This window comes from Melanerpes formicivorus, unplaced genomic scaffold (genome assembly GCF_026170545.1).
Source record: "Melanerpes formicivorus ecotype bairdi unplaced genomic scaffold, bMelFor1.0.p_v2 SCAF_10, whole genome shotgun sequence".
Taxonomy (NCBI): domain Eukaryota; kingdom Metazoa; phylum Chordata; class Aves; order Piciformes; family Picidae; genus Melanerpes; species Melanerpes formicivorus.
In genome coordinates, this window is record NW_027142362.1 from 7,455,533 (window position 1) to 7,475,219 (window position 19,687).

The 19,687-nt window shown below is 39.7% G+C and overlaps 1 protein-coding gene across 2 annotated transcripts in view; it reads right to left on the reverse strand.

Annotated features, from left to right (window-relative positions):
- Positions 1 to 19,687, reverse strand: part of EFL1 (elongation factor like GTPase 1) — a 73,737-nt gene that overhangs the window by 29,597 nt on the left and 24,453 nt on the right. For both annotated transcript variants that reach the window (XM_068143467.1, XM_068143466.1), the window contains exons 13-15: positions 18,164 to 18,315; positions 17,320 to 17,498; positions 16,506 to 16,641 (exon numbers count right to left, since the gene is read on the reverse strand). In XM_068143467.1, the coding sequence (XP_067999568.1) occupies positions 16,506 to 16,641; positions 17,320 to 17,498; positions 18,164 to 18,315 (467 nt within the window). The remainder of the gene's footprint in view (positions 1 to 16,505; positions 16,642 to 17,319; positions 17,499 to 18,163; positions 18,316 to 19,687) is intronic.

The following is a 19,687-nucleotide window of genomic DNA, read 5'->3' on the forward strand; positions in this document are numbered from 1 at the left end:
TCCTAGGGTGTTTCAGACATCACCAGCAGAAGTAGGACACCTATTACCAAATGTGCACAATATCCTGTGGGAAATGCCCTACTGAGTCACTGAGCATTTATCCTGTTAACATGCAAGACATGCAAGTAACTAATTAAAATTCAATTCTCTAAGACCCTGACCCAATGCCTAATGCTCTTTAAAGAAGCCACCCCCCTCCCCCCCGTTACATCTGCCCATAAGTGATTTCTGTTTGCTTATTTTGTTGCCTTGGGAAATTAAAGCTTGAAGTGTTCCAAAGTACCATGAATAATGGATCTTTCTGGGCTGTATTATGCAGAATTTGATGTTTACTTTAAATACAATCACTTCCAAGAAGGATAATAAATAATAGAAAAATTGACTTCAAGCTAAAAGAAACCTATAAATAGCTCACTTGTAGTTACAAGCAATACTATTTTGGGGAGTAATTAATCAGAGGGAGAAAAAATAAACAAAGGAATGCACCTTTCCAATGCCCAATTAATAGGGTGTACAAACAGATGACATGAGAGGGAACTGGGTATGCCTTAAACTTGTTTGATCAGCAGCCTAGGTAGTTACTGATAATGAATTATTTATCATGTGCTCCAGTTTAATAGCAACATTAATTCCAAAATAAACCAAAAATGCATTCAAATGCAATAAAGAAGTTACTGCCACACAAAAACCTGTGACTGGGCCATTAATACTGATCTCAGATGGGAAGGCAGGGGTATACTTCAAACACAAATAAAACTTAGCTAGAATAGTGACAGTTTTTAGTGAAAAGAAGGAATTCTGGGAAGTTATTTCAAAACACACACCATTAATCATTGACAAAAGTACCTAAGAAACATGAAATGGTAAAATTATGAAGAAAGCATTCTGCCAGCCCTTCATTAGTCTAGTTAAAATAGGTTTTAGAATAGAATAGACCAGGTTGGAAGAGACCTTCAAGATCATCACGTCCAACCCATCAACCAATCCAACCCACCTAAAAAACTAACCCATGGCACCAAGCACCCCATCAAGTCTCCTCCTGAACACCTCCAATGATGGTGACTCCACCACCTCCCCAGGCAGCCCATTCCAATGGGCAGTCACTCTCTCTGTATAGAACTTCTTCCTAACATCCAGTCTGAACCTCCCCTGGCACAGCTTGAGACTGTGTCCTCTTGTTCTGGTGCTGGCTGCCTGGGAGAAAAGACCAACATCTGCCAGTCTACAACCTCCCTTCAGGTAGTTGTAGACAGCAATAAGGTCAACCCTGAGTCTCTTCTTCCCCAGGCTAAGCAACCCCAGCTCCCTCAGCTTTTCCTCATAGGGCTTGTGTTCCAAACCCCTCACCAGCTTTTTTGCCCTTCTCTGGACAGGTTCCAGCAAGTCAACCTCATTCCTAAACTGAGGGGCCCAGAACTGGACACAGTACTCGAGGTGTGGCCTAACCAGTGCAGTGTACAGGGGCAGAATGACCTCCCTGCTCCTGCTGGCCACACTGTTCCTGATGCAGGCCAGGATGCCATTGGCTCTCTTGGCACACTGCAGGCTCATGTTCAGCCTACCATCGACCAGTAACCCCAGGTCCCTCTCTATCTGGCCACTCTCCAGCCACTCTGACCCCAGCCTGTAGCACTGCATGGGGCTGTTGTGGCCAATTTTATCACAGTGATAAAAAAATAAAATAAAGTAAAATAAATCTTTTTCCCCACAAATCTGGAAGTGTATTTAAATCAAGTATTTTACAAGTCAGCTTCATGTTAAATATTCCTGGCAGTCTGCATCTGAGTAAACAAAACAGAAAAATCAGGGCTATTTAAAACATTAGCCAAAAAATCAGACCAAAAATTAATACTGCTACTCCTTATCCCAACCCTTTTTCCCCAAAAAAGAAAAGGGGAAAAGACTGACATTTCCCTCCTGATTTCTGATTACTTCAGTTAATGTATCACTGAGAGTCATTGCTGTTGATTGTCCATGAAACTTTAAGTTCCTAAAATATTGCAGCATATTAACTTTCATTAGCTCTAGGTCAGATCATTCCTAAGATAGGAGAGTTCTTACAACTAGTGCAGAAGACCACATCATTGAATTGGCCTTAAAAATGTTCCTGGATTTCAAAACAGGAGAAAAGATAAATAGAACTGATCTTGACTTTCAGTGTCCCCTTGCAAAACAGTAACTAATAATATTTAACTTTTTTTACATCTCTTAAGTCTACATGCAGTGGTAACATCCCCGACATTCCTCTCTTCACTTGTTAGAAAGAGCTATGAGCCTCTCACTAACAAAAAGATTCCAGGACAGCAGCTTTAACATATCCACATCTGGAAATCCCTTAGTGTTTCATTTCCTTTTCAAGAGGGTGCTTGGTTGCATGGTTTAGTTGACTAGGTGGTGTTGGATGATAGGTTGGACACGATGATCTTGAAGGTCTCTTCCAACCTGGTTTATTCTATTTTATCAGCCACTGACTGCTTCATTAGTGTTAGAGGATAAAAGGAAGAGACTCCACTCCAAAGGCAGTTTAAGAACTTCCTCTCAAATACAGCTGGAGTGATCTAGCAGCCACTTGGCACCCAACAGAGCAAGCTTGCTCTCACTTCTGGCTTCCTAGCAATTGTCAGACTCTGTCACTCCCTCAACCAACAAAGCATTTTAAGAGACATGGCATTGGACAAACTGTCCAAGGAAAGGCAAATCAACATATTAAGCATAGTTTTGTTTGGCATGAGGAAGCCAATCAGAAACACAGGTTCAACTAACAGCAACTTACAAAACTAGTTAAGAACTTTTCTCCCTGCCATCCACGCGGAAAGTGCAGCCAGAACCTCATGGTGCTGAAACAAGTTAATATGTCTCCATGCCCCACTGCCACCCCCTCAGGAACAAGACCAATCTGGCTAACATTTTGCTGACTAAGCAGAAGAGCCCACAAATGCAGTCTCCTGTCTCAACCACAAGCTACAGCAGTGGCTTGGCTGCTGCTTCAAGAGAAAGCAAAACCTTAAAACACAAAATACCAGCTGCTTCCCTGAACAAAAGCAACAGGGCCATGTGCCACTGCTAGGTGTCAGTTTTAAATGCTTTGGAAGGGTTCTGGGGTAGATGAACCTTCTCTAATCAAAGTGAAAATCATTTCTGCTAAAAATGGATGATTACTTCCATGGCTGGTTTTGGGTGAGAAGCAATGCTTCCAACACAGTATGTCAGACTTCCTGATGGGATTATGTACACATAAAATGATCTGTTAAAAATGGAGCATGTTTTCAAATCTCATTTCCAAAGTAAATGCAACTCCTATAATCACACAGTCTCTCCTTAAGGCCTTTTAAACATGTTATCAACTTCAACTAAGTTGACCAGTGAGAGAGGAGAGGGTTCAGATATCATTAAGTTTCCACAAGTTATGTAAAATCAGTGGCTGAGTACTGAAGGGAGGCCAAAACTGGTGAGTTCTCTGAAAACAGGGCAGGCAAAACATGATCATTTTATATCCCACTTGGAAGCTGCTGCCTGGCAACCAGCATGTGCTTCCTGGCTGGCCAACTGGGACATGCACAACTGCAAGATAGGCACAGCTCAGGGGGGATCTGAGCATTTTAAGGACACAAGTACACAGGCATCCAAGCTTTGATAGTATCACTGCTCAGAGAAGCTGCTTTTTGAATGTCACAAACCAATCAAGTATGTTGGGGAAAAGCTCCAAAAAATGTAATCATCCAGATCCCAAACATTTCAGGTCCCATCTTGAAAGCTCCTCAACACACAGCTCTTTGCATCAAGGAGGTAGGTAGGCTGTCTTCAGCATCCATTACTTGTGCTTTCAACTTCCTTCTCAACAGCTCCAGCAGAGGAAAGAGGGTGAATCAGTCTGGACATCTTTGCTGATGTTTAAGTGCAGTAACTGATGCAACACGAACTACCAGCAGGTTTGCATTTTCATTTACATTAACACCTTCCCAGTCATGCAACTCACAATGCTTGACCCAGTACTTCAACATTACATAAAGCATTGACTTGTGCTTGAAGGTTACCAAACACAAAACCTCACAAAAAGCACTATCTAGAGCATGTGACCATTATGACAGTGGAGCAGACACAAAAAATAGAGCCTCCTATTTTTTACAAACACTGGCTTGAACTTTGCCCAAATACCTAACAGACCTCATTGGAATTAGGTGCCAGCAAGCAAGAAAGGTTAGAAAACAACCATACTTTCACTCTTAAGTACCAGCAAACAAAGTAAATAAATTTGGTTCCACATATTAATGGTAGAATTTCAAAATACAATCAAACCAAGTCACCAGCTGCTCTGTAGCTGAAAATAAAAGCTCAATGGTGACAGCCTCTCAAACATTACCCATATATTACCTATAACTGTAATCAAACACTTCTTTATACATAAAAAAATTCTTTAAAATTCAGGTTCTCAAGCACATAAGGCAAAAAAGAGAAGTGTTATCTGTTTGCTGTGGCAATGAACTTATAACAACTTTTACTATGTCACTACAAATGGAGTTGAAATTCACACTCTTTGACTTGTAGCCTCTGCAGAAGAGTATTTCTAGTAAATATCAGCTTTTCCAACTATTTACTAAATGCTAAACTAACACAAACAATCTAAACTTTCAGCCCAAACTACTCAGTGCTGCTCCTTTAACACTGTTGTTTAGCAGCACTCCACAGTTCGACAGCAGTTGATACTCCTAAATATAGCTCTGCCTTAACTCCCCCCTACAGTTCACAAGCCAGACAAAGCCAACTTCATGACTCACACCCTGATACAGGCCAAACAACCCTCACAACACTTTTAGAATCTAATGTGAAGCATGAAGCATCATCAAAATTTCAGGAAATATTTAGAAAACAACTCACTAAAGCACAGGCTTTATTAACAACCTCTTGCCTTTGCACCCTTCTCAGCTGTTAGAGGGGATTTCAATTCGCTGCAACAGTGTTTGTGCTCAGTGTGGCTGTGTGCAGAACCCATTCCAAACTGCTCTCCCCACCTCCTTGCTTTTTCCAAACTCTTTGAAGCAATTTTGGAAACAACAGAATATGGAAGCAAAAGAGAAAGATACAAAGCAATAAAAGGCTTTTGTGGCTAGATCAAAGGTAAAAGTAGAGGCATTTCACAACCACAGATGGCATTGATTGCAAGAATGTTGTATATTGCAGCCACTAGGTCTATTATGCAGTAAGACAGACACTTCTTCACATGCAGGTGTGAACGTGGGCATCCTGCTCCTCCCTGCCTTATACAGGAGACCTGGATAAGATTAGGATGTCCTTCAGCAGGAATTTAAAGCACATTCAAATAAATTGCCCTGGTGGATTAGTGGTTTGGATCACATATACAACACTAGTTAGGAGAAAGCTTTTGCATTTGCTTAGGTTGTGGTTAACCAAAATATTCTCATATAGTTTTGCTGTATTGACACAGGATAACTAAGGTAATCAAAATAAAAAGCTGAGGTAGAGTAACAGACAGAAAGGCAAAGAGAAATGTGGAATCCAAAGAGAAAACTGGAGGTTAACACTAAGATTTGGAGTGGGAAGCTCAAGGGAAACCGGGCAGATCTCAGAGCCATGTTAACACTCCAAAGACAGCTGAGGGAGGTCCAGCCTAATTTCTACAGCCTGGCTCTTACTCTGTGCAGAAGCAATTAGTGCAGCCATGAAAGCCAAAGAAACATCTAGAGAGAATTTTCCCACTTCTATTTCATACAGAATAATAGCATTTCTCAGGACAATTGAAGTACCAAAAAAAAAGCAAGCTAAACAAGATTTTTCAGGACAGTGGCTTTACTTAACACTACACTGCCTCTTAAACCAGTAAAGTAGTTCTGAGTTGAGCTAATAAATAGGCACCACACTGACTGCAGATTTGGGGCTTTTAGAATACTCCACGTGATTAGTCAAAATATTTGTAGCTCTTCTGCATGAAGAAATGCACATCAAAAACCACAATCCAAAGTTTTCACTACACTGACAGTGCTGTGAATCTATTGAGACCTTTACCCAAAGTTGAAACAGTGACACATTTTTGTATTGCATGAAAAACAGTGCCCTCTGGCTTCACGTGAAATGACAACAGGAAAAGCACCTAAAGCACAAAACAAAGGATCTGGTTCCAATTTCCATTCCTAGCCAAGAAATGGATGAGAAATTACATGACAATTCTCCAAATACCCTAATTGGTGAGGGAATCATCATCCTCACCACCACTCAGATGCTCTGAGTAATGAGATCATTTGATATTCACTTTAAAATACAACCTGCACCAAGCAGTTGTGCATGTCATCAGCAACTGAAACTCAGTGAAAAACAAAGCAAGCCACCAACCTTGTTTCTTCAGAACTGTTTTGCTCACAGGATATGTGTTCCAAGTATAAAGATGAGGAAAAGCCTTATTCAAGCAAAGCTGTGTAGAGCGAGTTTTAGTTTTACATAACCTTGGAAAAGAGATTATACAGAAATAGAGAACATAAATTCCACAAAAATATAAATTTCCTATTGCTAAAACCCACATAGAGAGAGGACAACTTCCTGATGTACTACAATTGGAAAAGCTAAGATTGGAGACATTACTCAGAAGAGACCTATGAAAAAATAGTGAGAAATTAGATTTAACCAACAAAACCTACGCTGCCTAGAAAAAAAACCACTTCCACCATTCACTGCCTCTGACAGGGTACAGAGAAGATAACATTTTGAGATGAATAAACTGTAATTTCTAGGTCCTGGTTTTTTACCCCCTCTTAAGTTACACATTGTTTATTTCAGCACTGATAAACATCAGAAATGAAATTATTTTGTCCAATTAAGACATTCAGCTAGGCAGGTAGCTGGTTGTTATTTAAAGATGGGCTGGAATAGTACATTGTGCTGAGACTGCAAAAGGATAAAGAATCAGAGAATCAACCAGGTTGGAAAAGACCTCAGAGATCATCAAGTCCAACCTATTACCTAATACCCATGCGAGGCCTGGCAAGAAAGAAGCCAGGTAAGGAACAGCAATGCACCAACACCTAAAATATATCTCTGAGATACAGAAAACAAAGGTTACCCAAATGGATTATTTCACTATTCAACAGACATTTTTACACACTTCAGTGTGCTTGCAATTCCATGCTTTAAAAATCTGGCCTAAATGATACCTATGAGACAGTATTCCAGTTAGGTTTTATTTAGTTATGCACCCTGAAGTATCCTATGACCTGACACCATGACAAATACCCACATTTAACAACCACCTTTTGGCACATGAGTTGACTACCTTTGCAATGATGCTGAAAAGCTTAATTCATCTGATAGAAACTGAACTGAAGCCTCATAGGGCTTGTGCTCAAAGCCTCTCACCGGCAACAAGGCTGGAGAGAAGCCCTGAGCACAAGCCCTAGGAGGAGAGGCTGAGGGAGCTGGGATTGTTTAGCCTGGACAGGACGAAGCTCAGGGGAGACCTCATTGCTCTCTGCAACTACCTGAAGGGTGGCTGTAGCCAGGAAGGGGTTGGTCTCTTCCCTCTAGCAACCAGCACCAGAACAAGAGGACACAGTCTCAAGCTGCTCCAGGGGAAGTTTAGGCTCAAGGTGAGGAGAAAGTTGTTCACAGAGAGAGTTGTTAGCCATTGGAATGTGCTGCCTAGGGAGGTGGTGGAGTCACCGTCCCTGGAAGTGTTCAAGAGGGGACTGGATGTGGCACTTGGTGCCAAGGTCTAGTCATGAGGTCTGTGGTGACAGGTTGGACTTGATGATCTTTGAGGTCTCTTCCAACCTTGGTGATGCTGTGATACTGTGGTAACTTTATCTGACCAGAACAGCTATAGGAATAGTCAGCTGATTAAAAACACACACTTCAAGAAAGTCATGATCTGATTCAAACACACCATCCCAGATGCATGAAAAATGTATTTTCCATAAATAACACTGGAAAACTTAAACTCCTGTAAGAACAAAACTTCTTTTCTGCATTAGTAATTGTACACTTTCCCAAGTAGTTTTATGGTGTCTTTTTTTATGTCTGAATCGCTATACATTAATTTAGATGTAATGAAGCATACATTTTCAAACCCATTTGTGTGTTTAAAGCAATTATTTTGTACCTTGAATGACACTGCACATTCTCAGTTTGCATTTTAGAAAACCCATGGCCACTTTAAATACAGGAAACATTCCCTTAAAACAAGTTTCTGAAAGTCTGACTTCTACAGCAGGCTACTGCTGGGAATTCGACAGTGTGTTTAATTCAGAAATAGGAAAACAAGCCTAATACCATTTTCCAGGGAAGAATAAAATGTTCAGGTATAAATACAGTTCCTTGGTAAATCAGGTAATTCACAGCTCTGTTGAAAACTGAGCCTTAAACACTAATTTCTCAAGTCAGGCATGCCTGCTGGCTCTCTCAGCCATTTACCCTAATGCCCTAGTGTCCCAGTTCAACCCTGATGTTTCCTACTTCATTCATTATTTCACAGTGGTACTAACAGGCAGGGCATTCTAACAATTCTGAATACAAAACTGAAGTCACCTTGGTTCATCTATCATACACCCTCATTTAGTAATGGAAACCAAAGTCTCCTTAGTGATTTCCAACAAATCAAGGCAAGCTAGATGCTTCTCCTTAGAGCCACACTGCAAGAAAGCAGAGAGCTATACTATTAACTGCCACCTCCTAGTCAATACTGACATTCTAGTTTTAAAGAGGATACTGGTTTAATACAGAACAACAGAGACAAAAGCATGCTCCAAGTAATCTTTATAAGCACAATGAGGGAGGGTATAATTTTCAGGCTCTTTAAATGAAAATGTAATTTCCCCAAATCCTCAGTGGTGTAGCTTGGTATGCTGGAAAAAAACAATCCCAAACATTACAGATTACAGATGTGAGCTCAGCCAATCATCTCAAAACGTCACCTTCAGATTTTTATTACCATTTTATATTGGTTATTATAACTACTTAAAACACTCCTCTTACAGTAGTGGAATAAACATATGGCTATTTCTACAGGTAACTGTTCTCCCCTTTTTATACCTGGCCAGAGAGGGAGAGACTAAAATGAATACATCAATGCTGACTAAAACTAACTGAAATACTGGGGGAAATCCCTATCCTCTCACTTTTAAAAGACCTGAAAAATGGTATCAGTAACAAAGAACTCAGACAGAAGATGCAGAAATTTGGGGCATAAGACAGCTAGTATCTGGGACCTAAACCCATAGTTTGCTTTTGAAAGGTTGAGTAACATCTGTCCATAGGCAATGAGTATGTAAGTCAATGCTGCAGCCTTAGATAAGGAAAAGGACTCATTCCTTTAACACTGCCTCCAAATTCTGAACAATAGATATTAGTATAACAATGGGTATCTAATAAAAGTGAGGTTGCAAGGCCAAAATCACTTCTTCCTGAAGCAAAGGGGTGTTACACTGAGATGACTGCCTGAACCTCAAACCCTCTTTCCAATCACCTTTCTAGATCTTTTCTCTTAAGCAACTGCCAAGCATGTCTCTGTGGCTGTGCTGTTGAGTTCCTTCAAGCAGCAACAATATGAAATCATCTTGGTTCTTGTTAGTCTCACTGCATGCCACAGGCATATAAGCAGCAAAAATGAAGACTGGAGAGTCTGTGCAGTTTTCCTCCTGCTACTATTGGGGAAATCTCAAGAATCAGCAAATACCTGTCTGCATACAAACTCCACAAAGAATCAGGAGGGCTTGTTTCTAAATAACCTTCCAAATGTGAGAAACTAGTTCTACATTTACATGAAAGTTCAGATTTTCCAGGTTGTAACAACTAAAAATTGCCTTAAAACCAGTCTAGAATTTTTCACTGCACACTCCCCAAACGACTTAGTGTTTGCCTTTTTTGACATTATAATCCAACAGTGGTCAAGAGCAGGCTTGAAGACATTTTGGATGAGATGAAATTATTTTCTACAGTTCAATTTTGAAATAAGATAAAACCCCCTCAACTTTTTAAGGTCTCACAATGAACTGCTGAAAATTAGAGCAGAGGACATTCCAGAAGCACTAGAGAATTTAGAAGGGTTTTGTTTTCAGAAAGAATTACTACACTTATGATTGCCTTTTATAGTCTTAAGAAGCTGCAGTCAGAAAATAAATAGAAAAATCATAGCTGCTCAATAAGCAATTTAAATTCTTCAATATAATGGTTGTTTTTAACAAAAATCCAACCTAAAAAGGCTTTAAAAGAAAATTATTAACCATTCAAAGTATTCTCCAAAAAAACAGCCCTTAGGTGGGTCAAGAAAGAGACGTCAGTGCTGTGCCTTCTGGCCTAAGACATGTCCTGTTTTTCCCTCTCCAGTGATACATTAGCACTGTTTTGAAAACAAGGTAATGAATCACTTCTTTTGCAATAAAGTTTAAGTCAAGTCCCCTGAAATGGAATCACTAATAAACAGTCAAAAAATGGTAAGACAAACAGGGTAAAGGAAACTTCTCAGACAGTCAGTAAAATACACTTCCAATTTCATCTGATACTATTTCATTAGCTGTGCTCCATGTTACATTACTTTGCCCAATAAGAAGCACAAGTTGCCCAGCCTGTTTGTTGGAACTATATGCAGCTAAGAGCAGTAAGTGGGACTAAATTCTCTAGAGCAAAAATAGAATGAAGAAAATTGTCTCAGTACCCAGCACTGAAAGAGGCCATGCTGCAGAATAACTGTTATGTCTTTACCTCAAAGGAATAACTCAAATATCTTTCATTTTTTCAACAACTAATCACAGACCACCAATTAGGTAAGAGATCAGTAGACATACAGTGATGTCAGGCAAACTCAGCAGTTCACTGAGATAAAATGTGATTCAGCACACAAAACCCCCTTCAATTATATGAATAATGGCATGAAAAAGCGATGAAATGATTATATATATCCACCGATAACTACGTTATTCAGAATAACTGATTAATGCTGGGCTGCTATAAACTAGTTTTAAAACGCAAGTTTTATTTTATTGGGGTTGTAAAACGGCAGTTAGTGGGAAAAAACTGTAAGCATTCAAAGAGGGAAGGCAAAGGTTGGAGATGTCTTTGTTCCATTCACCGGTTTCCGCTCGCCTCCGTAGCGCTCTTGCGCAAGACTGCCCTCCTGTGGCCACTCGGCACGCCGAGAGCAGCCAGCCAAGGCAGCTGCGATCACTTCAAAGCGGCTAGTTTAATTTATGTTATTTTATTTTATTTTAAATAGTCACGTTACGGACTCAGAGAGTTAAATTAGCCCACCAAATGTTTGCACAGAACTGAAAGGCTGGTGCAACAGCAGGACTGTTCCTAGGGCTTTCACAGAAGGTGGTAATGCTTGCTAGTTGGCATCAGTCCTAGAAAGCCATTCTGGGCTTTTAAAATGGCATCGCTGCTTGCAGCTGCTCTTCGCTCTTAACAGAGGCTGCTTATTAAAAGCTCCTAAATTGTTTGATGAAGTCCTAAAGGAATAAAATGCCTTTCACACACCTTGTAATGAGGTTAGGTGTACTATTTCGTATCAACTCTTGATGCTAACCACAGCTGTATGGCACCTATATTGGGAAAGGGACAAAGTATGAATCTGCAACACCTACATTTCCCACATCATATTGTTTGCATGTCAAGAATTCTGTATGTGGCTTAGAAAGAACTGAAATATGAAAGAATGTTACATGAGAAAACAAGCAATTTAGACATGAGGGAAAAAAACCATGCACAGCAGTCTATGGTGCTAGAAGTCAGTCCACAGTGAGCGGGCAACAGGAGTGACTTTGAGATTCTTACTTGTAACAACGGCACTTGATAATTAAAGGAACAATTAAAGGCTCTTAATTGGCAGAACACTTGATATGCACACAGCTAAGCTTCTGAAAACACTCAGGAAATCATCTAGGCTCCTATGTGCATTACACTAAAGCACTACCAATCTAATGGTAAGGGGGAAAGCTTCGCTTTTAGCAGGATTTGACAAAACACAGAAAAACACTTAAAATAGTCATATAGGGAGCCCTAAGAAAAATTTGGTTCTTGCATGCTAGCAAACAACACTGTTGTTCTAACTGTGGGTAAAAAGCAGTATGCATGTCAACTTTAAGATGCAGGTTACTCTGAACTCAGGCCTGTGCACATGCAAAATGCTTTGAGACCAACTGTTTCAGTCAACAAAAATATATTGCTTGATGCTCCTCCAGTAATTCATTCAGAAAACCACATCACCAAGGTGAAAAAAAACCTCCACATTATTCACTTGTACAGGTACCTAAACATGTTTGCACTTCTACAAGTACCTAAACCAGTGTCTTCAGAAACATTGAAGCACTTAAATTACTTAGCAACAAAGAGTCCCTATCCGGTAGGGGAGTCCCAGGCCTTTCACCTGTGCATGGCACCACCTCAAACAAACACTACTTCTTCTTCCCTATTTAAAAATGTAATTTTACACTCCATCAGCTGTTTTTGTTACTAACTCCCCTCCCTCCTTTCTGTATGGAACACAAAAAAAGGCATTTTGCTTTCAATTACCACACAGCCACAAGAAAAATAACAGAGGAGGAGGAGGAGAAGGAAGCTATTAGGTTCATCTAGAGGGTGTCTTTACTTATGAGCCCAAATTACTTTCTCCTTGGATATTTTTCCTTTGCCACTTTGGGGATCATCCACTAAACTCTTTTTACTGTCTTCACAAAAGTATCAAAACAAGTGTTAGAAAATGATGCTTTTTCTTTGCCTGGTTTAAATAACTAAACAAATACATATATATGTATACTTATATATTGAAAATATATCATATGTTTATTTATATATAGATATATGTTTATATATATTTAAAGAGAGAAAGATTCTTGCATGGGAATGAGTTAATCAGCCATCCCCTCTTCCTCTTTCATTCCCCAGAATACAGACATACCAAGGCTTCAGAACACCTCCAGGGAGGTGGTCGAGGCCCCGTCCCTGGAGGTGTTTAAGACCAGGCTGGATGAGGCTCTGGCCAGCCTGATCTAGTGTGGGGTGTCCCTGCCCATGGCAGGGGGGTTGGAACTAGATGATCCTTGTGGTCCCTTCCAACCCTGAATGATACTATGATACTATGATAACACTTACTGGTGTGATAGTCTGGATTTAGACACAGCACTTCTCAAATGGAAACACAGTGCTCCCTCAGAAAACATTTTGTTCACATACTCCTCTACTGCTCAGAGTGGAGAAATCAATAGAGCTTCTAAATTACAAATTCTACAACCCAGGTGTTTTTGTCAGACAAGAATTTCAGCAGTTTCAAAGAATATTCTGGCAAATTATTTTTAAAGAGATTTTATGATCTTTGGTCCTCAATAACTTTTTAACTTGTTGTAAATCATATTTCACATCCTACTCAAGGACTACCAAAAAGAAAATATGTAGTCACAGAGACTGTAAAGAAGCAAAACTGTAAATTATCAACTGCTCTGTGGAAGGAGGCAGTGGTTTGTGTTTGCCATATGACTTGCAACAGAGAGAGTGCTTAAAGCTTTTTGACAAATACTTTTGACAAAAACATTTGAGCTGCAAATGTTCAGTACAAATTAACTAATGTAAACCAGTTTTGTTTCTTTTAACTTCCAGGAACTCAGAACACTGACAGCAAAAATCTCTCAAAGCTTGCTGGAATGGCTATGTGTATGAGGTAAGGCCGTAGCATTCATTGCTTTTTGACTGGATGTTCTAGACTTCTGCTGGTGTGACAGTTTTGTTGTTCAAATAGAGTATCATCACCTTCCCCCTCTTACCATATTTTTGCCATGAGTTTTTCAGATTTTTAGCAACTGAAAGGAGATTAATACTTTAAGGAAATATTAATTGAACACGAGGCACAAGAGATTAAATACTTTCATCTTCAGTAAAACAGCCTAGGTATGAAGTCATATCTCTGATCATCCCTGGTGAGACCCCACCTGGAGTACTGTGTCCAGTTCTGGAGCCCCTATTACAAGAGGGATGTGGAGGTGCTGGAACGTGTCCAGAGAAGGGCCACAAGGATGATCAGAGGGCTGGAGCACCTCTCCTATGAGGACAGACTGAAGGAGTTGGGGCTGTTCAGTCTGCAGAAGAGAAGGCTCCGAGGTGACCTCATTGTGGCCTTCCAGTATCTGAAGGGGGCCTACAGGAGGGCTGGGGAAGGACTTCTCAGGATCTCAGGTAGTGATAGGACTAGGGGGAATGGAATGAAGCTGGAGGTGGGGAGATTCAGGCTAGATGTGAGGAGGAGGTTCTTCACCATGAGAGTGGTGAGACCCTGGAATGGGTTGTCCAGGGAGGTGGTCGAGGCCCCGTCCCTGGGGGTGTTTAGGAGCAGGCTGGATGAGGCTCTGGCCAGCCTGATCTAGTGTGGGGTGTCCCTGCCCATGGCAGGGGGGTTGGAACTAGATGATCCTTGTGGTCCCTTCCAACCCTGAATGAAACTATGAAACTATAAACTATGAAACCTTTGCATAAGCCAATATAAAGGATAAAAAGGCTGCTCACTGGGACCAAGCAGATTTTAGTTTCTTACAAGGGAACTATACTTAGCAAAAAAAAACCACCAACCAACCAGGAAAGAAAACCCAACAAACAACAACAAACCTCTGCCCCATAAGTTTTAAAGTGGAAATAGGCAGTCATGCTGAACTGTGAATTCCTCATGGCAATAATTTAATTATGTACAGTAAAACTACACAGCTTTCAGAAAAGCTTCCTTAAATTACTAGATAATCGACAATCAATTTCCTTATATGGCTGCAGTGAAATTGCTGCTGGCATGCCATAAAGCTGGAAGATAAATGACCTCTGAAATAGAAATCTTTGTTACTAACTGGAATAATAAAAGTCTTGCATCACATTTGTTACAGATCCCTTTCATATACATGAACTGCATTTTCTCCTGGATGTGCTAAATCAATGCCTCATCACTGAAGGTGTTTATTGGATTGATGTGAATTAACAATGCAGCCTTACAGTGAAATGGGAGAAACAAATGAACAAGAATGTATTAAAGGCTTTTACCTTTAAATATTCTGGAAAATTACATGAGATCAAAAAAAGCCACCATATATACTTCAGCTTCTATGTTCTAGGTAAAAAATGAAAAGCTGTTCTGTCAGTATGCACAGAGACTCTAGACATTGATCTGGCAAAAATGAGATGAACTAGCAACACAGTCTGGCTACAAGCTATGACTGTTAGTTGTGAACTTGACATTTTAATGAATTCTTCTAAACACAACAACTCTCATGCCACCCTTTAGAACTTTCACATTACTCAACTAATATACTTCTTTTTAAGGAAGAGCCAGACCCCACTGAACAGTACCCTGCAGCAGTGGCAACCACTGACTTTTTTAGTGGATTTAATTGCTTACAAAAACATTTTTTTGAGATTGGGTCCAACCCATAACATTAAAGACCTAATATAATTCTCATAGTGTATTTTCCTCTGCAGCAGGCACACCAGGAGTATTTATTATTTGGCAAGCACAAAGACAGTATCTTTTCACTTTTACTGCAGCATTTCAGGGCAGGGTTTTTTCTTAACTCAATCGGGTTTTTTGAGGTAAACAGTCATTTTGATGCTTGAAATGGTCAGCTTGGGCAGCAGAGTAGATTAAGGTGTAATTCAGAATTTGAAAATATTAAGCTTCCAAATCAAACTGAATTCACCAACTGTTTACATTCTGAACACCAGGCCCATGCTAAAAGCGACCAGAATAATGAACTGCTTAGACTAACAAAATCCAACCCTGACAGAGCACACCTGGGTTTAATTTACTACATATTTACTACCAATTTCTGAAAAATCAGACAGAAGACCTGAAAAACACACCTTGCTTTGCTGGAGTTTGTGTATTTTCATTTGCAGAATAAACAATAAAGAACCAATTAAGGTTTAAAGGTTACACTTTCTAAACTCTGAATACTACTTTCGATATTCAAAGAAAACACAAAGCAAGAAGGACAAAACCAGCAAAGAATGTGGTTCACACTCTAGTCAAAGCAGCTCAGAATCCAGCAGAAGAGAGCATAACTCAATGATTAGGATAACATCACTTAAAGACTTGTCCCACAGCCATAAAATAAGTAACTTTTAGCAGCACAGTTCGAGCAGACCCATAAATAAATACAGTTATCCACATCACTAGACAAGTCATACAACAGAATTTCCACTGTTGGGAAAAACATTATAAATAATCCTTGAAAGTTAGGAAATATGAGCCCTTACACCTCCCTTTGGCAATTCCTGGCAGCAATGGTCACCTGGCAATGCCCCAATTACACAACCCCTACCTTTGTCCTATTCATGCACCTTTTCCTTTCCTCACCATTCAAAGTTCACAGAAATCACGGTTTAATTAGAGTGCCTTCAGGTTTGCACACAACATACCTTAAAACATCCACAGACTTATTTAAGTTCTCTCATTATTAATCACATCAAAACAACCTCAGTCCCTCCTGGCTGATACTAAGATTCAAGCTCTAGGAAATTTTATACTGCTTACATCTTACCTAGAACATTTCCTGCAGGTACTTCTTCAAGATCTTCAAGTTCTCTTCCCATAAGCAAGTAGAGATTCTCTAATGTACAGCAAGTCATATGAGGTATTAATGGCAGATCATTTGTAGGGGAGCATTGTGATGACAGCTACAGAGAGTGAAAAAAATCAGTATTGGGTATTTATCACTCAGTACTGGTTAAAACCTGTCCCTCAAAACCTCCTAGCACTCAAAAGCTAAGAAATACACCCTAAAGCATTTTAATTCCCATAGTTAGATATTAAAAACTAATATATACTTGAAAATCATTTTCCCCCCCTTATGAAAATACAATCTTGTGGCAAATGAGCAAATGACACTAAAGAAATACACCATACTGCTTTCTCTGGTAATTTTTAGGTGTGTGCTACTCCTAGATCACTTTTCATTGTCACTGATAAAAACAAGTCTTTTAAAGTAAATTCAGGAGTAATGAACTTCAATGCTCACCATCTGAAAACACTTAACACTATTTTTTTCCACCACTATGTACCCCAAAATCATTGCTTTGGCATCACGAGTTTTGTTTGAATCACAGCATGCACACACTGGATTTATTATTAGCTAATGCAACACTGTACTTAAACTATTTTGGAACTGTTAAGATTCATACTAAATTTAGACACAACCAGCTATTACTGCAACTACCTAAACTGGAAGTCACAGAATCACTTAGGTTGAACTTTTTTTAATGACTATTTTTTGAGTGAGCAATGTGTAAGAATTTAAGTCATAAGTGTTTCAAAGCAACCTCAAGTTATGGTAATAGTTCACTGACACCTCTTACCGTATGCAAAGACTCAGCAGGATCATATTTTGGTCCCAAAACAAATATCTTTTGTCCTCTTTGCACCACACCACTGAACACTCTAGCAAAAGCAATAAAAGACTCCTTGTTGTCTGCTTCCTGTTTCATTGCCTTTGAGGTCATGATCTCTGCTTGACCAGCAGGCTCTTGCTCCTCACCTAATCACAATCAGAAAAAAAACAATATTCAGTGCAAATGCAGCTTCTGCCTCATCAGCTGAAGAAAATAAAAAAACCAATGACATATTATCCTAATCACATCTGGAGACATTAAAAGACAGCAAGAACATCCCATTGTAACTCATAATCAAGCCCTGTTACCCATACCCTGCTTTTGTATCAATTTGTTACTAGGCTTTTGTTTAGTTTAAATGAAGCAGTTACTCTCAAGAGCTTAAATGAATTAGTTATATTGGCATAAAGTATGCCAGTGAATCCATAAGAAGGTTCTAGCAGTAAGCTAAAGAAACCTGAATCTTTGTACCCCATTGACAAGGGTAAATGTCAACCCCAGCACCACTCTACTTGGAGTGAAAGGAACACTTAATTTTTCAGCAGAGCACGTCCTTCAAGCATCATCATTACTTACTCCAAGTCCTGTGACCAAGCACAGGCTATAGGGACACATACCCATGGCACTATTACAGCATTTATGAACTATCAGCTTTCTTACAAATCATTCCTCATTCTCAGTTCGGATCCATCTGTTAAACTGTGTGGACTGCCATGTGGATGAGTCTTTGTACGGTATACAGCCCCTTGACAATATCTAGGCTGCACTACTAGACAACCACTGAGAAAAATAGGTAGAGAGCATTACATACCTTTTGTATCACCAGCAGTCCCAGTCACTTCAGATGAATTTTCACCTTGGGGCTTTTCTGTCACCTCCTTTCCTTGATTTGCTGCCATTTTTTCTGCATGCCTTCGTTTTGCAAGCTCACGCCGATGAGCTATTTCTTCTTGAGTTAAAGGCCTACATTGTATTTTAAAACAGTAACATTTGGAAATGTCATTTATTTCCAAACAATTAACTCACAGGAATAAGAATACTGTATTTGACATAAGTAAAAACTTTTACATAGTATCACAGAGACAAAAGGCATTCAGCATATTTCAAGTCAGCTAAAATTAACAAACTCGTCCTCTACCATGTTTAGGAACAGGACACAATATTAAACTTATTGTTAATAATTCAAGTTTCTCCCACTGATGTGAATTCTCATTGAGAATTCTCATTCTTACAGAAGGCAACATAAACAGACTTGTTTTTACACCAAACTGTATTCAAGCACTTTAAACATAGATGAGGTCACCTCTCAGTCTCCTCTTCTTCAAGCTAAAGAGCCCTCAGCTCCCTCAGTCTCTCCTCATATGGAAGATGTTCCATTTCTTTAATCATCCTTATGGCTCTTCCCTGGACTCTTTCAAGTAGCTCATTGTCCTTCTTGAACTGAGGGGCCCAGAACTGAACAGAATATTCCAGATGCAGCCTCACCAGTGCAGAGTAGAGGGGAAGAAGAACCTCTGTGAACCTACTGGTCCCACCCCTTCTAATCCACCCCAGAATGGCATTAGCCTTCCTGGCCACGAGAGCACATTGCTAGCTCATGGTCATAACTCTTAATGGTGTTCTACCTTGAGAGAAGAACAAGAAGAATTCTCTCTATCATAAAACATGTACAACACAACTAGACAAAAAACTAATCATAAAGTCTCAGATCTTGACTTCAACTTAAGGTGAACATCATCCCACAGCAAAACCCCATCTACATCCTGTGTCCTTAGGCCTGTACTGGGCAGGAACAACAGTTCATAGTATTAAGATGGTTTAGGATTCTTTCAGAGAATTGTGTCAAGCACACAGTCTGATGAACACTGCAGCAAAACCAAAGCACCTGTTGGTTTAGTGGCCTCTCACAAGTTGCAATTGTGACATAAATGCAGTCTATGACGGCATAGTGCACACATGAGGACAGATGTATACATTCCAACATATTTTATTGCCCAGAAATACTTTTCATTTGTGTAAATCATCCTGCGTGAAAGAAAAGAGTTTGCTTGCTTTTTTTCTCTCTTTACATCATGTTTTTAAAAGTATCAGTATTCTTTGGTGTCAGCCATAACTACCAACGGATGAGGTACCTTTACATTCTGAATGCACTGGTAAAAGTTGCAGTACACAGCTGCACAGTTAATTCAGTTCTTAAAGCACAGTTAATTAAATTCTCAACATGTTAAGAAGCAGACTGAGTGTGGGTGGGACTCCAGCTACTAGGTACAACCTAGACTTCCATCCTGCTTTCTGTCTGTATCAATTCCTATAAAGCCAGTCACTCCCAGTAGTA